Here is a 14,813-nt window from a genome sequence, read left to right on the forward strand (position 1 = left end):
ACAATCGCTATCGCTTCGCCATCGCTTTGTGTCTCTCTAACATTCCATATTGGCAAAAAATATTAGTGTGACAGTGACAGTTGCGTTTCGTTCGCTACGGAGCGTTAGCGATTGGCATGTTGTCTACGGAGGCAGGTGGGGTAAATATAAGACACGGGTAAAAATAAGACTATGTACGTTTTTAACACTCATAAACTTATTAAACCTATTTCTTTCCTATTCCATTTAAAAGCCTTGTGTAGACTTCTTTTCGCATCTACATACTCGTAAGTCGGTAACCCGTCAGAAATATTTATTTGTTTTACAAGGGGCCAAAGTTGATGTTTAACCGCTCGTGCTATATTGATATCTGAGCAAGCGAAAGATTCCAAAATTAAAAAAGGGAATCTTGAGCCTTGCGAGGCTTTTAAAGCACGAGGGTTAAACAAAATTTGCCCCCGAGTGAAACACAAAATTTTTCACCGCACCAACCCGAAGAAAAAATTAACTGTAAGATATCAAACAAAATCAAACCAAATTAAATCCTAATGAATGTTATTAAATATTTATCATTCAAAATCTAAATTTAAAAGTAAATTCTACCAGTAAATTCTAACATAAGAAAACAACTCAAAATTTGCATTTGATTGCTTTGCCTCACATGTGAATAAAATTCAACTTTGCTATCAGTTTTTGAACAATCAAGTGAGCCTTTACCAGTTGGTGTGGTTAAAATGCCTTTTTTTTCCATCGGAAACAATGTAATTAAAATATTATTTGCTAAATCTAATTGTTTACCTAAAACTTGATCCGTATCTTTTCAGAACAATGGAATCATCAGCGGCATTTACGTCAGTTCGGAGCCTGTTTGGTCTCATAATATGAAAAGGGCGCTCGCACTCAATTTTCAACTCACCAACGACTCATATAAAGAGGTGAGTACCTACCACAGACAAGACATCCTCTAGACTGAGCATAGTAACGCTACCCCCTCTGCCACTCATACGGTAGATTTAGTCCATCTTCGAGTCAATCCCGTGCCGTGATTGGTCCGTGTCTTTGAACGGACCAATCACGGCACGGGATTCACTCACCTCGTCCCCCCGCACCCCCGTATTTTTGGCAGCATCGGTTTCATGAAATAATTGCTTTATACTCAGTCTAGAGGATTCCTAGTCTATGGTACCTACTGTCCACTACACCAATGATATCCGTGTCAGTATTTTTTTTAAATACTTTTAAATCCATTCGACGCTCTTGGTCTAATTCTAGGAAATATCTACCGCGTTGGCAGCGAACTATTCGTCTGGTTAGTTAGTAAGTTAGTTAGGTTACATTTAATAACTTAGTTAAGAATTAGCTTTATGTTTCTTTTTGGTTGCGGACTCAAAATCAGCGACGCTGAGTCTCATTCATTTTACTGCACAAATATTTGTAAATTCTACCTGATTTTTTTTATTGTACCTAATTGCAATTCGTTGTTTTTTTGTGTCGGTAAATGAATATCTGTTTATTTATATTTATATTAACTTTTCTTAATACCATAATTGCAAAATTTGACAGATTTATTAGGAAGGGACTTGTAGTTTATCTCGCGCGTGAGATAGGTACTGCCTCGTTGAACTCGTGCTGAGCCCGGTTTTAGACAATAGCACTAGGATTTGATGAAAATAAATCAGTTTTTTCTTTGTTACATAACTATTTTATATAGGATTAAGTCAAGCAAAAGTGATCTAGATTAATGAATCTTCCAAGTCTGTGTATGCTCCATTGAACTATATGAATTCGGTCAACTGCAAAAAGTTTAAGAAGAAATAACAACGTATTTTATGTATTATGTAGTACAATAGGTTCAGTTGAGAAATATATTTGAAATCTACACAATAGGGGATAGGACGGACAGGTCAAATTAAGGATGAATCACGCTAGACCGGGCCAGGGCGTCCGACATGTCATTTTCTATGACGGCTGATCAGACCACGTGGTGCTTTCCATAGAAAACGAAGCGCCGGAAGCTCTGGCCCGGCCCCGACCTGGGGGCCGATTTTTGAATTTCGATCGCTCGATTTCGTCACTCGAAAATCGGTGGAAAACGACGAAATGCTAATTTTTGAAATACGAGCGATCGAAATTTGGAATCTATTGGTATTGACCACTCGATTTCAATTCTATTAGTAGAATTTAAATGCCTAGTAGTGGAGATATTAATTAACGAAATACACGAAATCGAGTGGTCGAAATTCAAAAATCGGCCCCCTGGTCTAGCGTTAGTCATCCTCTACATGAACTAAGTGACTATGAAAATGTTTCGTCGTAAATAAAGTTGTGATGAAAAACATTGTGTGTAATTCCGGGGGTAAGAATATTTGTTACTCGAGTCTTTAATTCAGTCCAACCTGCGGCTGTCATGAATATATAGACGCTCGTGCAATATTTCACTTACCCCCCACGTTGCACAATATACTATTATAAAATTTATAAAGTAAGTATATAAATTTATAAACATTGCTTGACTTAAGTCGTTTGGCAACTGTAAGTAAATGAAAGCTTTGGTTGTGTTCTTTGAAAATTGATTAGGGTTTCTCTCCCATTAATTAAAACGCGATAAAGGGTTCCGTAAGAATAGGGTCGACGGACAAAAGTTTGGAATATTACTCGTGTTGAAGGGCAGGCTTCTATTTGACATGCACATAAGTGATGGTCTTTATAAGAAAACCAAAATTAACACATTTTTAAATTGTATTTTAGAAAATATCAGATAGGTAGTACTAAGTTATTTGTAGTAGTAGCAAGTGGTTTGAAAAATGGAGTCTTGGGCGTTGCGAGGGTTTCAAGGCACAACTGTTAAAAAAGCTTTGCAGGTTAATTACGCATCAGTTCTTGAAGAATAAGATCTTCACGAGCTGATAAGGTGAAAAAGAATTTGAACACTTGTTTTTTTTTTCAGCCCTGCCTCTACGAAACCTGCATAGCGGTATACATCAATCAGGGACGCACCATCCGCAAATACACCAACTCGCAGCTGCTCGGCGCCTCAGCTGAGCGCTCATGGAGTTCCGTCAACGTTGTTGGCAACCCTGAATATGATGACCTAGTCGGCGTGGTACGTACTTATCAAGTATGATGATGATCCTTCCGGCCGATTTGGCCATGGCGACCACTTTGACTCCCCTAGTTTGCTCGGCGCTCGTGCGCCCGAAGATGGCTGACGTAGCCGATCTTCCAGGTGAACCGCCGCGAACCCCATCGCAAAAACTGCACAGCGCCGCTAAAGAAGTTTTCACTTCAAAATACAAAATTATATCATAAGAAACTCCTTGAGAGTCTTTGTAAGTACATATATGTTTCTGTACATGGATTGTAAACTGTGTAAAGTGTGTAAGGTTTGTGAGGTATATTGCATTGTGATGTGGTGTACTGTATCAGAATACCGCTCATGTACATACACTTTGTAATTTCAGCCAGACGCCATCGCTACGGCAGAAAGAGTGTACCAGTTCACCGAAGCTGGTCTAGAGAGCTTGGAAATGAAAGGCACTTCCGAGTATAAAGTGCAGGAACACATTCTGTCAGTCGCTACTGAGTAAGTAAGGTAAACGTACTGGTGCTCGACGCGGTACCAGTACATGTCATCTTGAAACATAAGTCATTGTCAATAGAGGTGACAGCAGGGTGTCATCTATTGGGCATTAGCATGTCTAGCACTAGTACGTTTAGCTTAAGAAAATTCAATCTTTTCAATTTTTTGCGTTCCGCACAAAACTTTGGTCACGGAACACTTACGGGATCACTCCGGTTTTGAAAATCAGTTAAATGTGTTTTTCACAGAGACCGTTTGACGTAGATAGCTAAAATTTGGAACAGTTATAGCAATTACAACTACTAACATTATTAATAAGTCAAAACCGCTTATTTTAGACGAACTTATAATGAGAGGTAAGCGAATAGAACACTTTCATTTTCAGTTTTCATTTGTTTCAGTCAATTTTCTAAACTGGATTGTTAGTTTTTCCCGGCGCCATCTTTAAGTGTTTCTGTTTGGCCCTATGGTTGACTGGTAGAGAATGCCTTTTGGCACTAAGTCCGCCATTGGACATAGTTGTGTATGTTTGTAAAATAAAGTTCAAATAAATAAATAACACTCATGCGATAGATGTCGCTATCCGCCTGTCTAGGGCGTGTAAGCAAAAGTAAGGAATGGAAAAATTCGCAGGCTTCTGGTAAGCTTTGGTAGCTCAGTTAGTTAAGAGCGATTATATTGGACCGGCGTTTCAACATACTTACTAAAAAAAAACATTTCGATCTGCTTTGTGAACTCGTTTCTAGGGTTCCGTAGGTACCAAAAAGGTACAAAAGGACCCTTATGGTGCGGCTCTGTCCGTCTGTCACATCGCTAAATATCTCGAGAACTACTCAAGCTATCCATTTGTTTTTTTTTGTTAAAGTCTATGTTTCTTACAGATTGTCTCTGAACTTCGTGTCAAAACAGAAGAGGCAACAGATAGACAAACTGAACGTGACGCGCACGACCATCCAGTACGTGTCGCAAGGGTTCAGTGACCCTTCTGCCGGTATCAATAACTTGACTCAGCATGATTTAAGGCACAAAGCTTATCAGGTAATCATCTTTGGTCCTTTCAATTCGGAAGAAATTACATTTATGACTAAGTTTGGTTTAGGCGGAGTAAGTATGTCACTTGCGAGTCAGGTCACATTCTGAGGACGTCACGAAAGTGACGAACTCCGAAAGAGACGTCCTCAGAATGTGGCGTTCTCAGAAAGCGACGCACTCGGAATGTGACGACCTCAGAAAGTGACAAACTCAGAATGTGACGTCCTCAGAACGTGACTTAACTCGAAAGTGACCTCCTAATCCTAAGAAAGTGACATACCTACTCCGCCTGAACCCTAAGTTTCTCACGCCCATCAACGGAGCGGCAGCTGACGTTCACGAGGCTTCACGACAATTTGCAAACTATACAAATTATCTCCTGAGAGGAACAAGGATTTAACGTTTCCAGTGACACTAGCATACCGTGCTTGCCAAAACTGTGCAGATTAACTTAGCCTAGATGGACTACCATCGCCTAAATAATAAGTTTTTTTTTTATAGAGGACAATCAATTAAAGTAAGAACATAATGGTTGCACTTTTATAGTCTATATTTTTATGATGTCATGCTTCATGCTCTCATTCCTGTTAGAAAATGACGGCCAAACGCGACCATCGTAGGGTTGTAGAATTTGGCAGACCACCGTATAGGTCCCGGCCCGGTCCGGTCGATGCAAATCGAACGTAATGTCCATAGTTCATGCAAATATCATGCTTTTTGTTTTATTTGCAGATACTCTTGAAGATTGCGAGGAAAGGCATAGACGCAAACAACATAGTGAGGAATGCCACTCGGATACACAGCCTCGACTTTATAGATTTGCTAAAGTAAGTACCAAAGTAATAATACTTAACCTTTTGGACGCCAATGACCGATATATCCGCACCGTAGGTTCAACGCCAAAGACCGACTCTCACCCCCTTTCATCCCTTCTCTCCCCATTCATAACCCAACTCTCCCCGCGAACCCTACTCACCCCATTTTACGGTATGTTATAAATAGTTGTTACTCGAGCAAACACTGATTTTCGTGAAAGAATTCTTGGAACGTCTCGCCCTAAATTGGAAATACCTTTAGTTTATTGATTAACCCGAAGAATAGGTTTCGTGTAACGGTATAGAAAACTGTATAGCTTCCTTAACACTTGAGGAAGTGGACCTATTTTTATAGGTCAAGTGTGAGTCGGACTCGCCCACCGAGGGTTCCGTACTTTTTTGTAATTGTTGTTATAGCGTCAACAGAAATAAGTAACTACATCATCTGTGAAAATTTCAACCGTCTAGCTCAGCGGTCGGCAACCTTTTAGCAGCCAAGGGCCACATAGTAGTTAACGAATTTGACGCGGGCCGCACTTCGGTAATATTTGTGACTTTAGCAGACATTGTCGTTTGTCAATATTACATACAAAATAGCCAGGGAGGCTCGCGGGCCGCATGCGGCCCGCGGGCCGCCTGTTGCCGACCGCTGGTCTAGCTATCACGGTTCATGAGATACAGCCTGGTGACAGGCAGACTGATAGACGGACAGAGGAGTCCTAAGACTCCTTATAAATAATAGGGTCCCGTTTTTTACCCTGTGGGTACGGAACCCTAAAAATGTACTCAGGTTTTTCTTACAACGTGTTACAGACCTAATACGTTGTAGTAAAATACAGTGAATATCATATTGCTTTGTGTGGTACCGATATGGCACATTACTGTATAATTTATTTATTTATTTTTAAAAAAGTAAAGTTTTTTTTAATACTTATTTTTACCAATTCATAGTTTCCCTGTACCTACTTGTAGTGTAAAACGTGTGTAAGACGATATTACTCATAGTTTTATGTCAACGGAAAGTACCCTATGAATTTTGATTCCCCTAAGAGTGACAAAATATATTATTTTCACTTCTCATGCTCAAAAAGTGCACCTTTATGTCGTGCGTAGACGACATAAAGTTGCTTATTATGTTCTAGAGCATAAAGTAAAATCATCTATTGCGACCCTTATTGACCCTAGCAATAAAGTCCAAAATCTGCCATACAAACTGCCAGCCTTGCCGGCGCGCCCGCGCCCCACCGGCGCGCTCCCGCCCGGCGTGCCTCGCGCCCCCGACCGGCCCGAATAAAATTTTCTTTAGTCTTGAATAAATACGGGAAAATAACCTAAAATATTGGATATTTTTGTATGTACACTTTCCTCGCAATCGAAGTGAAAAGCAGAGTGTACAACAAGGGCATAAATGTCAATTTTTACCCTCGTCTACTATTTTGGTCTTCGCTTCGCTCAGACCAAAAAATTGCCTCGCGTAGAAATGGGTCACTTTATGCCCTTGTTGTACAATCTACTATTTTTTGCGGCATAAACAGCCGTATCTTTTTTTTACGTTAACTTAGAACTTTGATTTTTTCACAGTTTCAAGGGACTGTATTAATACCCAAGTATTCATTTCAACTCGATACCTCCACGCGTTCCCGAGATTAAGGGTCTTGACAGACAGACGGACGGACGGACGGATGGACAACAAAGTGATCCTATAAGCAAAGAGAATAGATAGTATAGAGGGGTCCTGTCATAGTAAATTTTGTAGTCACAGTAAATTTACTGCCATCTATCGACACACGATTAAAACTCAAAATGAAAATTTATAAAACTATCAAAAAAATGTATAAATATATATATAAATATAATTATATATAAATGCAAGTGTCCTGACTGACTGACTGACTGACTGACTGACTGACTGATTCATCAACGCAGAGCCGAAACTACAAAAGATAGAAAGTTGAAATTTGCACACTAGGTTGCATTTATAAAGTGTACAAGAGATAAGAAGCGATTTTGAAAAATTCAACCCCTAAGGGGGTTAAAAAGGGGATGAAAGGTTGTATAGGGTACAAGTTTTATTTTAAGCTAGGAATTTGAAACTTTGTAAAAATGTATTATATTAAAAAACAAGAAAACTAATTTCAGCGTTTTTGAAAATTCATCCCCCAACGTGGTGAAAAAGGGGTTGAAAGTTTGTATGGAGATCAAATATTTTTGTGAGTGTGGGACTTGAAACTTTGTATATGGGGATATTATTATAAGACAAGAAAAGTAATTTCAGCGTTTTTGAAAATTCATCCCCTAACAGGGTTAAAAAGGGGTTGAAAGATTGAATCCATTACAAATGCTTTGAAACTTCTTAGAAAGGCATAATAGCCGATTACAAAATAAAGTAATTGCGACGTTTTTGGAAATTCAACCCCTAATGGGGGTTAAAAAGGGGATGAAAGTTCGTCTTGGGGTGCAAATTTCATTTTAAGCTAGGAACTTGAAACTTTGCAAATAGATATTAAATTTAAATACAAGAAAACTAATTTTAGCGTTTTTGAAAATTCATCCCCTAAGGTGGTGAAAAAAGGATTTAAAGTTTGTATGGATATCAAACATTTTTTCGAGCGCGGGACTTGAATCTTTGTATTTGGGGATATTATTAAAAGACAGGAAAAGTAATTTCAGCGTTTTGTAAAATTCATCCCGTAACAGGGTTAAAAAGAGGTTGAAATTCATCTTATACGGAGTTACATATTATGTTTTTGCTATAAGGGTTCCTTTTGAGGTACGGAACCCTAAAAATGAAATATTTTGACATAAATCTTATTTCCAGTACCATGACGCAACTGGAATACGCGTCGCTGAGCAAGCTCTTCGACGACATGGTGCTAGGGACCAGCTACGACGTCGAAACGTCGAGGAACATCTTCCTGGAAGTTCTGCCGCAAGTGCGGACGCATGCGTGTGCGCTGCTTGTCAAATATCTCGTCACGGAGCAGAAGGTATTATTTTTATATTTTTAACCTCGTAAGGCCCAATGTGCATTACAATGTACACTCTGTTTCAATCTAATTCGAACCTTTCGGAAACTAAATAAAGTAGCATTTCCTTTGTTTCGTTATTTTCGAAAATAAGCGAAAGTCACCGTAATCAACACAACAACAAGGTTGAAATTTAAAATTGGAAAACTTTGTATGGTGGGTCTAATACGAGGCTCAACACCATACTTGTATTTGTATTTGTTTTTGTCTGTGTCTGTGTCGGTGTCTGTGTCTGTGTCTGTGTCTGTGCCTGTGCCTGTGTCTGTGTCTGGGTGTCTGTGTCTGTGCCTTTGTCTGTGCCTTTGTCTGTGCCTGTGTCTGTGTCTGTGTCTGTGCCTGTGCCTGTGCCTGCGCCTGCGCCTGCGCCTGCGCCTGCGCCTGCGCCTGCGTCTGCGTCTGCGTCTGCGTCTGCGTCTGCGTCTGCGTCTGCGTCTGCGTCTGCGTCTGCGTCTGCGTCTGCGTCTGCGTCTGCATCTGTGTCTTTGTATAGACCATAGGTCTATGTCTATATGTTTATCTTTTATTTGCAGGAGAAAATCGAAGACGCCACAATCCTCTCCCTCATCCGAAAGCTCCCCTTCAACGTGGCCAACTACTCCACCAGTCTCCTCGAGGACCTGGAGGTGTTCACTAAGCTCGGCCTGGACTTCTCCAGGGAGATCCGACACGCCGCCATCTTGAGTTTCGCCACGCTTGCGCACAAAACTAGGAGAGCGCTCGAAGAACAGAAACAAGATCTGTTTGACAATATTGTGGTGAAGTACTTCAGGATGTATAGCGGTGAGTTATCTCTCTTTCTCTCTCTCTCTTTATCTTTCTCTTTCTCTCTATGTTTTAATAAAACTCGCTGCACTTTTGTGCATGAAGCGCTTTCTCTCTCTCTCTTTCATATCTTTCTGTTTTTCTCTCTCTTTCTCTCTACCAGTTTGGAAAATTATTTGAAACCTTTTCTAATTCCATTGGCCTTATTGTGATCAGTCCGGTTTCCTCAAGACGTTTTCCTTCATCGGAAAACGACTGGTATATCAAGGGTATATCAAATGATATTTCGTACATAAGTTCCGAAAAACTCATTGGTACGAGCCGGGGTTTGAACCCGCAACTTCGGATTGAGAGTCGGACGCTCTTATCGGCTAGGCCACTAGCGCAATAATAATATAAATAACAATAAATGATCTTGGACACGGCGCGGATAGTCCGCCGGTTCCTCTCTCTGCGGCCCTGACTACCGGCAGCTGGCCTTGCCCCGCTGCCGGCGGCACCCTAGGTTAGGTTTTTATAATGTGTTTATATATTTCTATATTGTTTTGTAAGTGTTTTTATATTTTAATTTTAAATGCGTATTGTAAAAAACCCTAACCTAAGAAGAGAAATAAATAAAATAAAAATAAATAAATATCTTATATTATCCTCAGACTGCCCACAATACATCGACCGCATGGTGTGGCTGCAAGGCCTCTGCAACCTCGGCTATTCGGCCGATTCGTACACTAGAACTGTGTATATGGCCAAGAAGAGCAATAGACACGAACGGTTATGGGCGGCGTTAGCTGACGGCAGCTCACGACCGCCACCGGCGTATGGATATGGTCGCAATGTGAATGATTATTCGGTAAGTATTCTCGGTAAGTAAGGGACAGATTATTTTTAAACATCCTGGAGGGCAATTTTCACGCCGTGTCAAACACAAAAGCTGTCACTCAGACGCCACATCATTGAAGTGTCAAAACTGAAGTTGAACTTTATGTATATGCACGTAGGTCGATGTTGCTCTGTGGTCTGTGACCGATTGTGTGTTCTTTGGCGTTGAACCTACGGTGCGGATATATCGGTCATTGGCGTCCAAAAGGTTAAGGGTAAAAGACGCAGAGGAAGGCCCAGGATCACATATCTCTGCCAAATAAAAGATAGTTTCTGTCTTGTCGTGCGAGGGAGTTAAAAGGCTGACGCAGAGAAGAGTGGCGATTACTCCACCGACAACAGCATAATTTCTTAACATCGTGCCGCCCAATGTACATTAGGATGTACACTCAGTTTCGATGGAATGTCAACCTTAATTAAAAACAAAGTAGGTATTAGCATTTCACTTGTCTCGTAAACTTTTCGAACAAATGAAATTCAACCTAATTGAAAATACAACAAGATTCTAACTTCCTTGGCTATAATTTTGTATGGTGGGCGGCACGAGGTTAAATATTGATGATTGATGTAGCGTTCATCTAGACGGTGCGAGAACTCGCATGCGAGTTTCATTACATTGCGTTATTTGATCGGTCGGCTGAATTGATGTTACCTTAATGGTCCGCAATGTAACTAAAATAATAATCTTTTTGGTACCAAAACTGATGTATGGAGTGAGCACTCTATGTATTATTTTCTCTATGATGCTACTTACCAATTGTAATAATATTTCAGGTACTACAATCGTCTCTACCAATAATAATGGACGACACAGAACACATACAACTGCGAATCGCGGCGTTACACGCGCTGCTCCGCTCCGACATACGCGCAAGCGATTTCTTATACATACACAACTACATTAAGAATTCTAATAACAACCAGTTGAAGCGTTTCTGGTATACGACAGTGAAGAGTCTGGAGAAATGTAAGCTGTACAACGAATATAAGGCGGCGTAAGTATTTAATTAATATATTTTATTTAGGACAAAAAAATTCAGTGACACCATTTTTTTATACAAATATATAATTAAAATTGCATTCATATATGCCAAATTTATATATAAAATGGCTGAGACATACGGATAGACGTACATGACGATACCTAAGCCACCCTAAGCCATCTGTTTTTGCCATTTCGGCTACGGGACCCTAAAAATTCCGATATCAGATCAAAATAATAAATTTCATATCATAATCTGAATACGCCAGATTTGGATATAAGGTAGAGGGGCATTTACTAGCTTCAAGAGTGTCAAAACTTCAAAAGAGTAATTTCTTCAACCAAAAACTACACTTTTGACACTGACAGTACATACACACTGACACTGTCATATCGCTGTGACATCTTATAAGCATTTTTTGAATTGGGCCGTATATCATAGAACTTACCATTTATGGGAAAGTAAAAATTAATTTTTTTTTCAAGGTCATACTATGTGCCGTTCGTGGCTAGTAAGGTTTCGAACCCGGACTCCACGTACTGGGCGACCAACAACTACATAGTCAGCACTAACGATGAGGTGGCTGCCGCTTTACAGGTACCTACCTAAAATGACAATACAACACAATACAATACAACACAACACAACACAACACAACACAACACAATACATTACACAGCACAATACAATACAATACATTACATTACATTACATTACATTACATTACATTACAATACAATACAATTACTCTTTATCGCACACCAAATGCATATGTTAAAGGCCTCAAGATGTTATCGCACATCTCAATACACAAAACAATACAAATATAGGTACTTAATACAGAAAATTAAGAAGAGGCAAACAACAGGCGGTCTTATCGCTAAACAGCGATCTCGTAGGGGTAGCGAAATACCTGCTACTAGATTATTTAAATCAATTTGGTTTATTTTATTATAGAGTACATAGTACCTATAGAGGTTAGCATTTAAAATAATTTTTAAGAAAAAAAAACCGACTTCTATGCGGCCCGGTGAAAGATTATTGTAGATGGTGCGCTATGTAGAAAAGGAAGCATTTCGTTTCTGTAAGGCTCGCAGTTCTAACCTAACCTAACCCACTTTTGTTCGGTTCTGTGAGGATAGCAGTTCAAACCTTTTTTTTTTTTTTTTTTTCTTTTAGGGGGGAAAATGCATTCCGCATACCACACGGGTGCGAGGGGTAACCCGAGTGGTTATGTGGGACTCCCGTCTAGGCTAATGAGGCCCACGGTATACCCACTAAAAACCCCCCATATGCCACCTCGCCGCCCTATTGCTGGGGTTACGGGAACGCTTGCGTACGCATCCGCGACCCCACCGGCGGCAGCCGCCTACGAGCGGCTCCTTCGCGAATGCCCGAAGGCCCTTCACGTTAGGCGCGCCAGATGGTTCGACGCGCCTTCCTCCTCGGCCTCCGTTCTGCACTGTAGCGGACCCCCCCGAGCCCGCCACAAGGAAGCCACGGACGCCAGAAAATTCCCCGGCGCCCGGCGACAGATCAGGTCTATGGTTCTGCCGCAAAACCACAACTCGGCTGCAGAGGATAGGGAGAACGGCACATCGTAACACCGACACTCCTCTTCCTCTGCAGCCCCACCAACGCCGCTACAGCGGAACGGCCCCGCCAAGTTCGCAGGGGATAGGGAGAGTGGCGTATCGTTATACCATCACCTCTTCCCCTGCGATCCCACCTCGGCCGCCGAAGATAGGGAGAACGGCTCACCGCAATACCGACACTCCTCTTCTTCGACGATCCACCTCCAACGCGTCACAAGCGGGCTTAACAAGCCCACTTGGAGCGTCCTCCTCGGGCCAACCCGCACCTCAAACAGGCCGGCCCTGGTTGCTTCTTCGCTTCACCGTGGGTGACCAAGCCACGGTAAGGGCCCGGCCACATGTGCGCGTTGCGGCGTCGCCGCCGCCGCGCGGCGCGGCACCGCAGAAATCTGCGGCGCCGCAAACCGCTCTGCGGCGACGCCCGCCGCAACGCAAAATTTTGCGGTGCCGCGCCGCGGCGCCGCAAAGCGGTGCGCGTCGCCGCGCGCGGTGCCGCGCGCGGTGCCGCAGAGCGGTGCGCGGCGCCGCGCGCGGTGCCGCAAAGCGGTGCGCGTCGCCGCGCGCGGTGCCGCCGAGCGGCGTGCGATGCCGCACTGCATAGTAAAGAATAAAATTCGACTACCAGTGTTTGATCAGACATGGATCCCTTCACACATGTTCTGCTCTTGCTGTTGTTAAGAAGGCGCAGAAATAGAAAACAATCGAAAAGAAAATTTTGGGTGAACCCATATCTTCGTATAATGAATGAAGATGGAAATCATTTCAAAAGAAAATACGAGGCGTTGAAGATGACTGAAAATAAATTTATTAACTATTTTCGAATGTCTGTGCCGTGTGTTGAAGAACTTTTATGCAAAATATCACCTCGAATAAAGAAGAAACACATATTTAGAAGACCCGTTGGGCCTCTGGAGATGTTGGGATTAACAATAAGGTAAGAAATGATAACTATTTTTGTATATAAATTATTTTAATTCTTTAGACCATAATTATTAGGAAATTTTCAATAGGTAAATAAAAAAAAACATGTAGGTATATAACTATATAAGTCTTTTACAAAATCAACATTATATATACTACTACTATGGTTAACATTGATGTTAATAACTTATATTATACCTTATTATAAGATTGCCGTTATTAGGAGGTACCTATATAAAATATGTTTATAATTGTAGCTAACTAAATCAAAAATCAACAACTTTTATTTTTAAATCGTCATTTTTTATATACTAACATGACTATAATTTCTTATTCAAAATACTATTTTTTACATAAATGTTTTATGAAAATCAAAAACTTCCATGAAAATACAGTGGAACCTCGATAAGGCGAATTCCTCGTTAACGCGAAATAAAATGCCATTCCCTTCCCTTCATAGTCCTAAAACTCCATAACTCGAAATATTTAACCTCACCAGACGAAGTAAAACGGCGAACGACGATTCCCTTCACGACTATAACTCGAAAAAGATAATAAAACTGTACTTTCTCAGTTTCTACAATTACCTCTCTCTAACACTAATATTTCGTGCGTGTTTTATTACCTCTGTAACTCGAAACCTCTTTAAGACGAATAAAACCCCACAAGAACTTTCCTAAGTCGGTGCCCTCTATAAGACAAATCCTCCTCGTTAACACGAATTTTTTGGCATTTCCCATGAGATTCGTGCTCTGGAGGTTCCACTACATACATAACTGTAATCGTTACTGAAAATCACCACTTATAATTCTAAAATTAATGCCACCACCATTTTACAAAATGATAAAGTTTTCTTAGCGCGTAAGTAGCGCTATATTTTAATAATTATACAAATGTGTAATCACAATTTCAACAATCGCTTATATAAATATAGCTATACTGATTTCTTGCTAATTCACCAACTTTCATATATGCTTAATAGGTATATAATCTCAGAAAAAAACAAGTTTTCATATCGGTACAGTCGAGTTCACAAACATCTTTACAAGTCAACATTCCAAAAATAATAATATATATAGGGATATATCTACAAAAATCAACAATCGCTTATATAAATATGGCTATAATGATTAGGTACTTGCTAAATCACCGACTTTCATACAGGCTTAATATATCTTAGAAAAATCAACAGTTTCCATATAGTTACAGTCGAGCTCAAAAACATATTTACAAATCAACAT

General features: G+C 40.6%; 1 protein-coding gene across 1 annotated transcript in view; it reads left to right on the plus strand.

Moving 5' to 3' along the window:
- LOC134659504 (uncharacterized) overlaps nt 1-14,813 on the plus strand; it is a 49,533-nt gene that overhangs the window by 2,365 nt on the left and 32,355 nt on the right. The window contains exons 4-13 of the mRNA XM_063515148.1: nt 804-914; nt 2,927-3,082; nt 3,441-3,562; nt 4,441-4,597; nt 5,324-5,418; nt 8,225-8,393; nt 8,963-9,212; nt 9,848-10,044; nt 10,848-11,068; nt 11,542-11,653. Coding sequence (XP_063371218.1) covers nt 804-914; nt 2,927-3,082; nt 3,441-3,562; nt 4,441-4,597; nt 5,324-5,418; nt 8,225-8,393; nt 8,963-9,212; nt 9,848-10,044; nt 10,848-11,068; nt 11,542-11,653 — 1,590 coding nt within the window. The remainder of the gene's footprint in view (nt 1-803; nt 915-2,926; nt 3,083-3,440; nt 3,563-4,440; nt 4,598-5,323; nt 5,419-8,224; nt 8,394-8,962; nt 9,213-9,847; nt 10,045-10,847; nt 11,069-11,541; nt 11,654-14,813) is intronic.

This window comes from Cydia amplana, chromosome 25, assembly GCF_948474715.1.
Source record: "Cydia amplana chromosome 25, ilCydAmpl1.1, whole genome shotgun sequence".
Lineage (NCBI taxonomy): Eukaryota > Metazoa > Arthropoda > Insecta > Lepidoptera > Tortricidae > Cydia > Cydia amplana.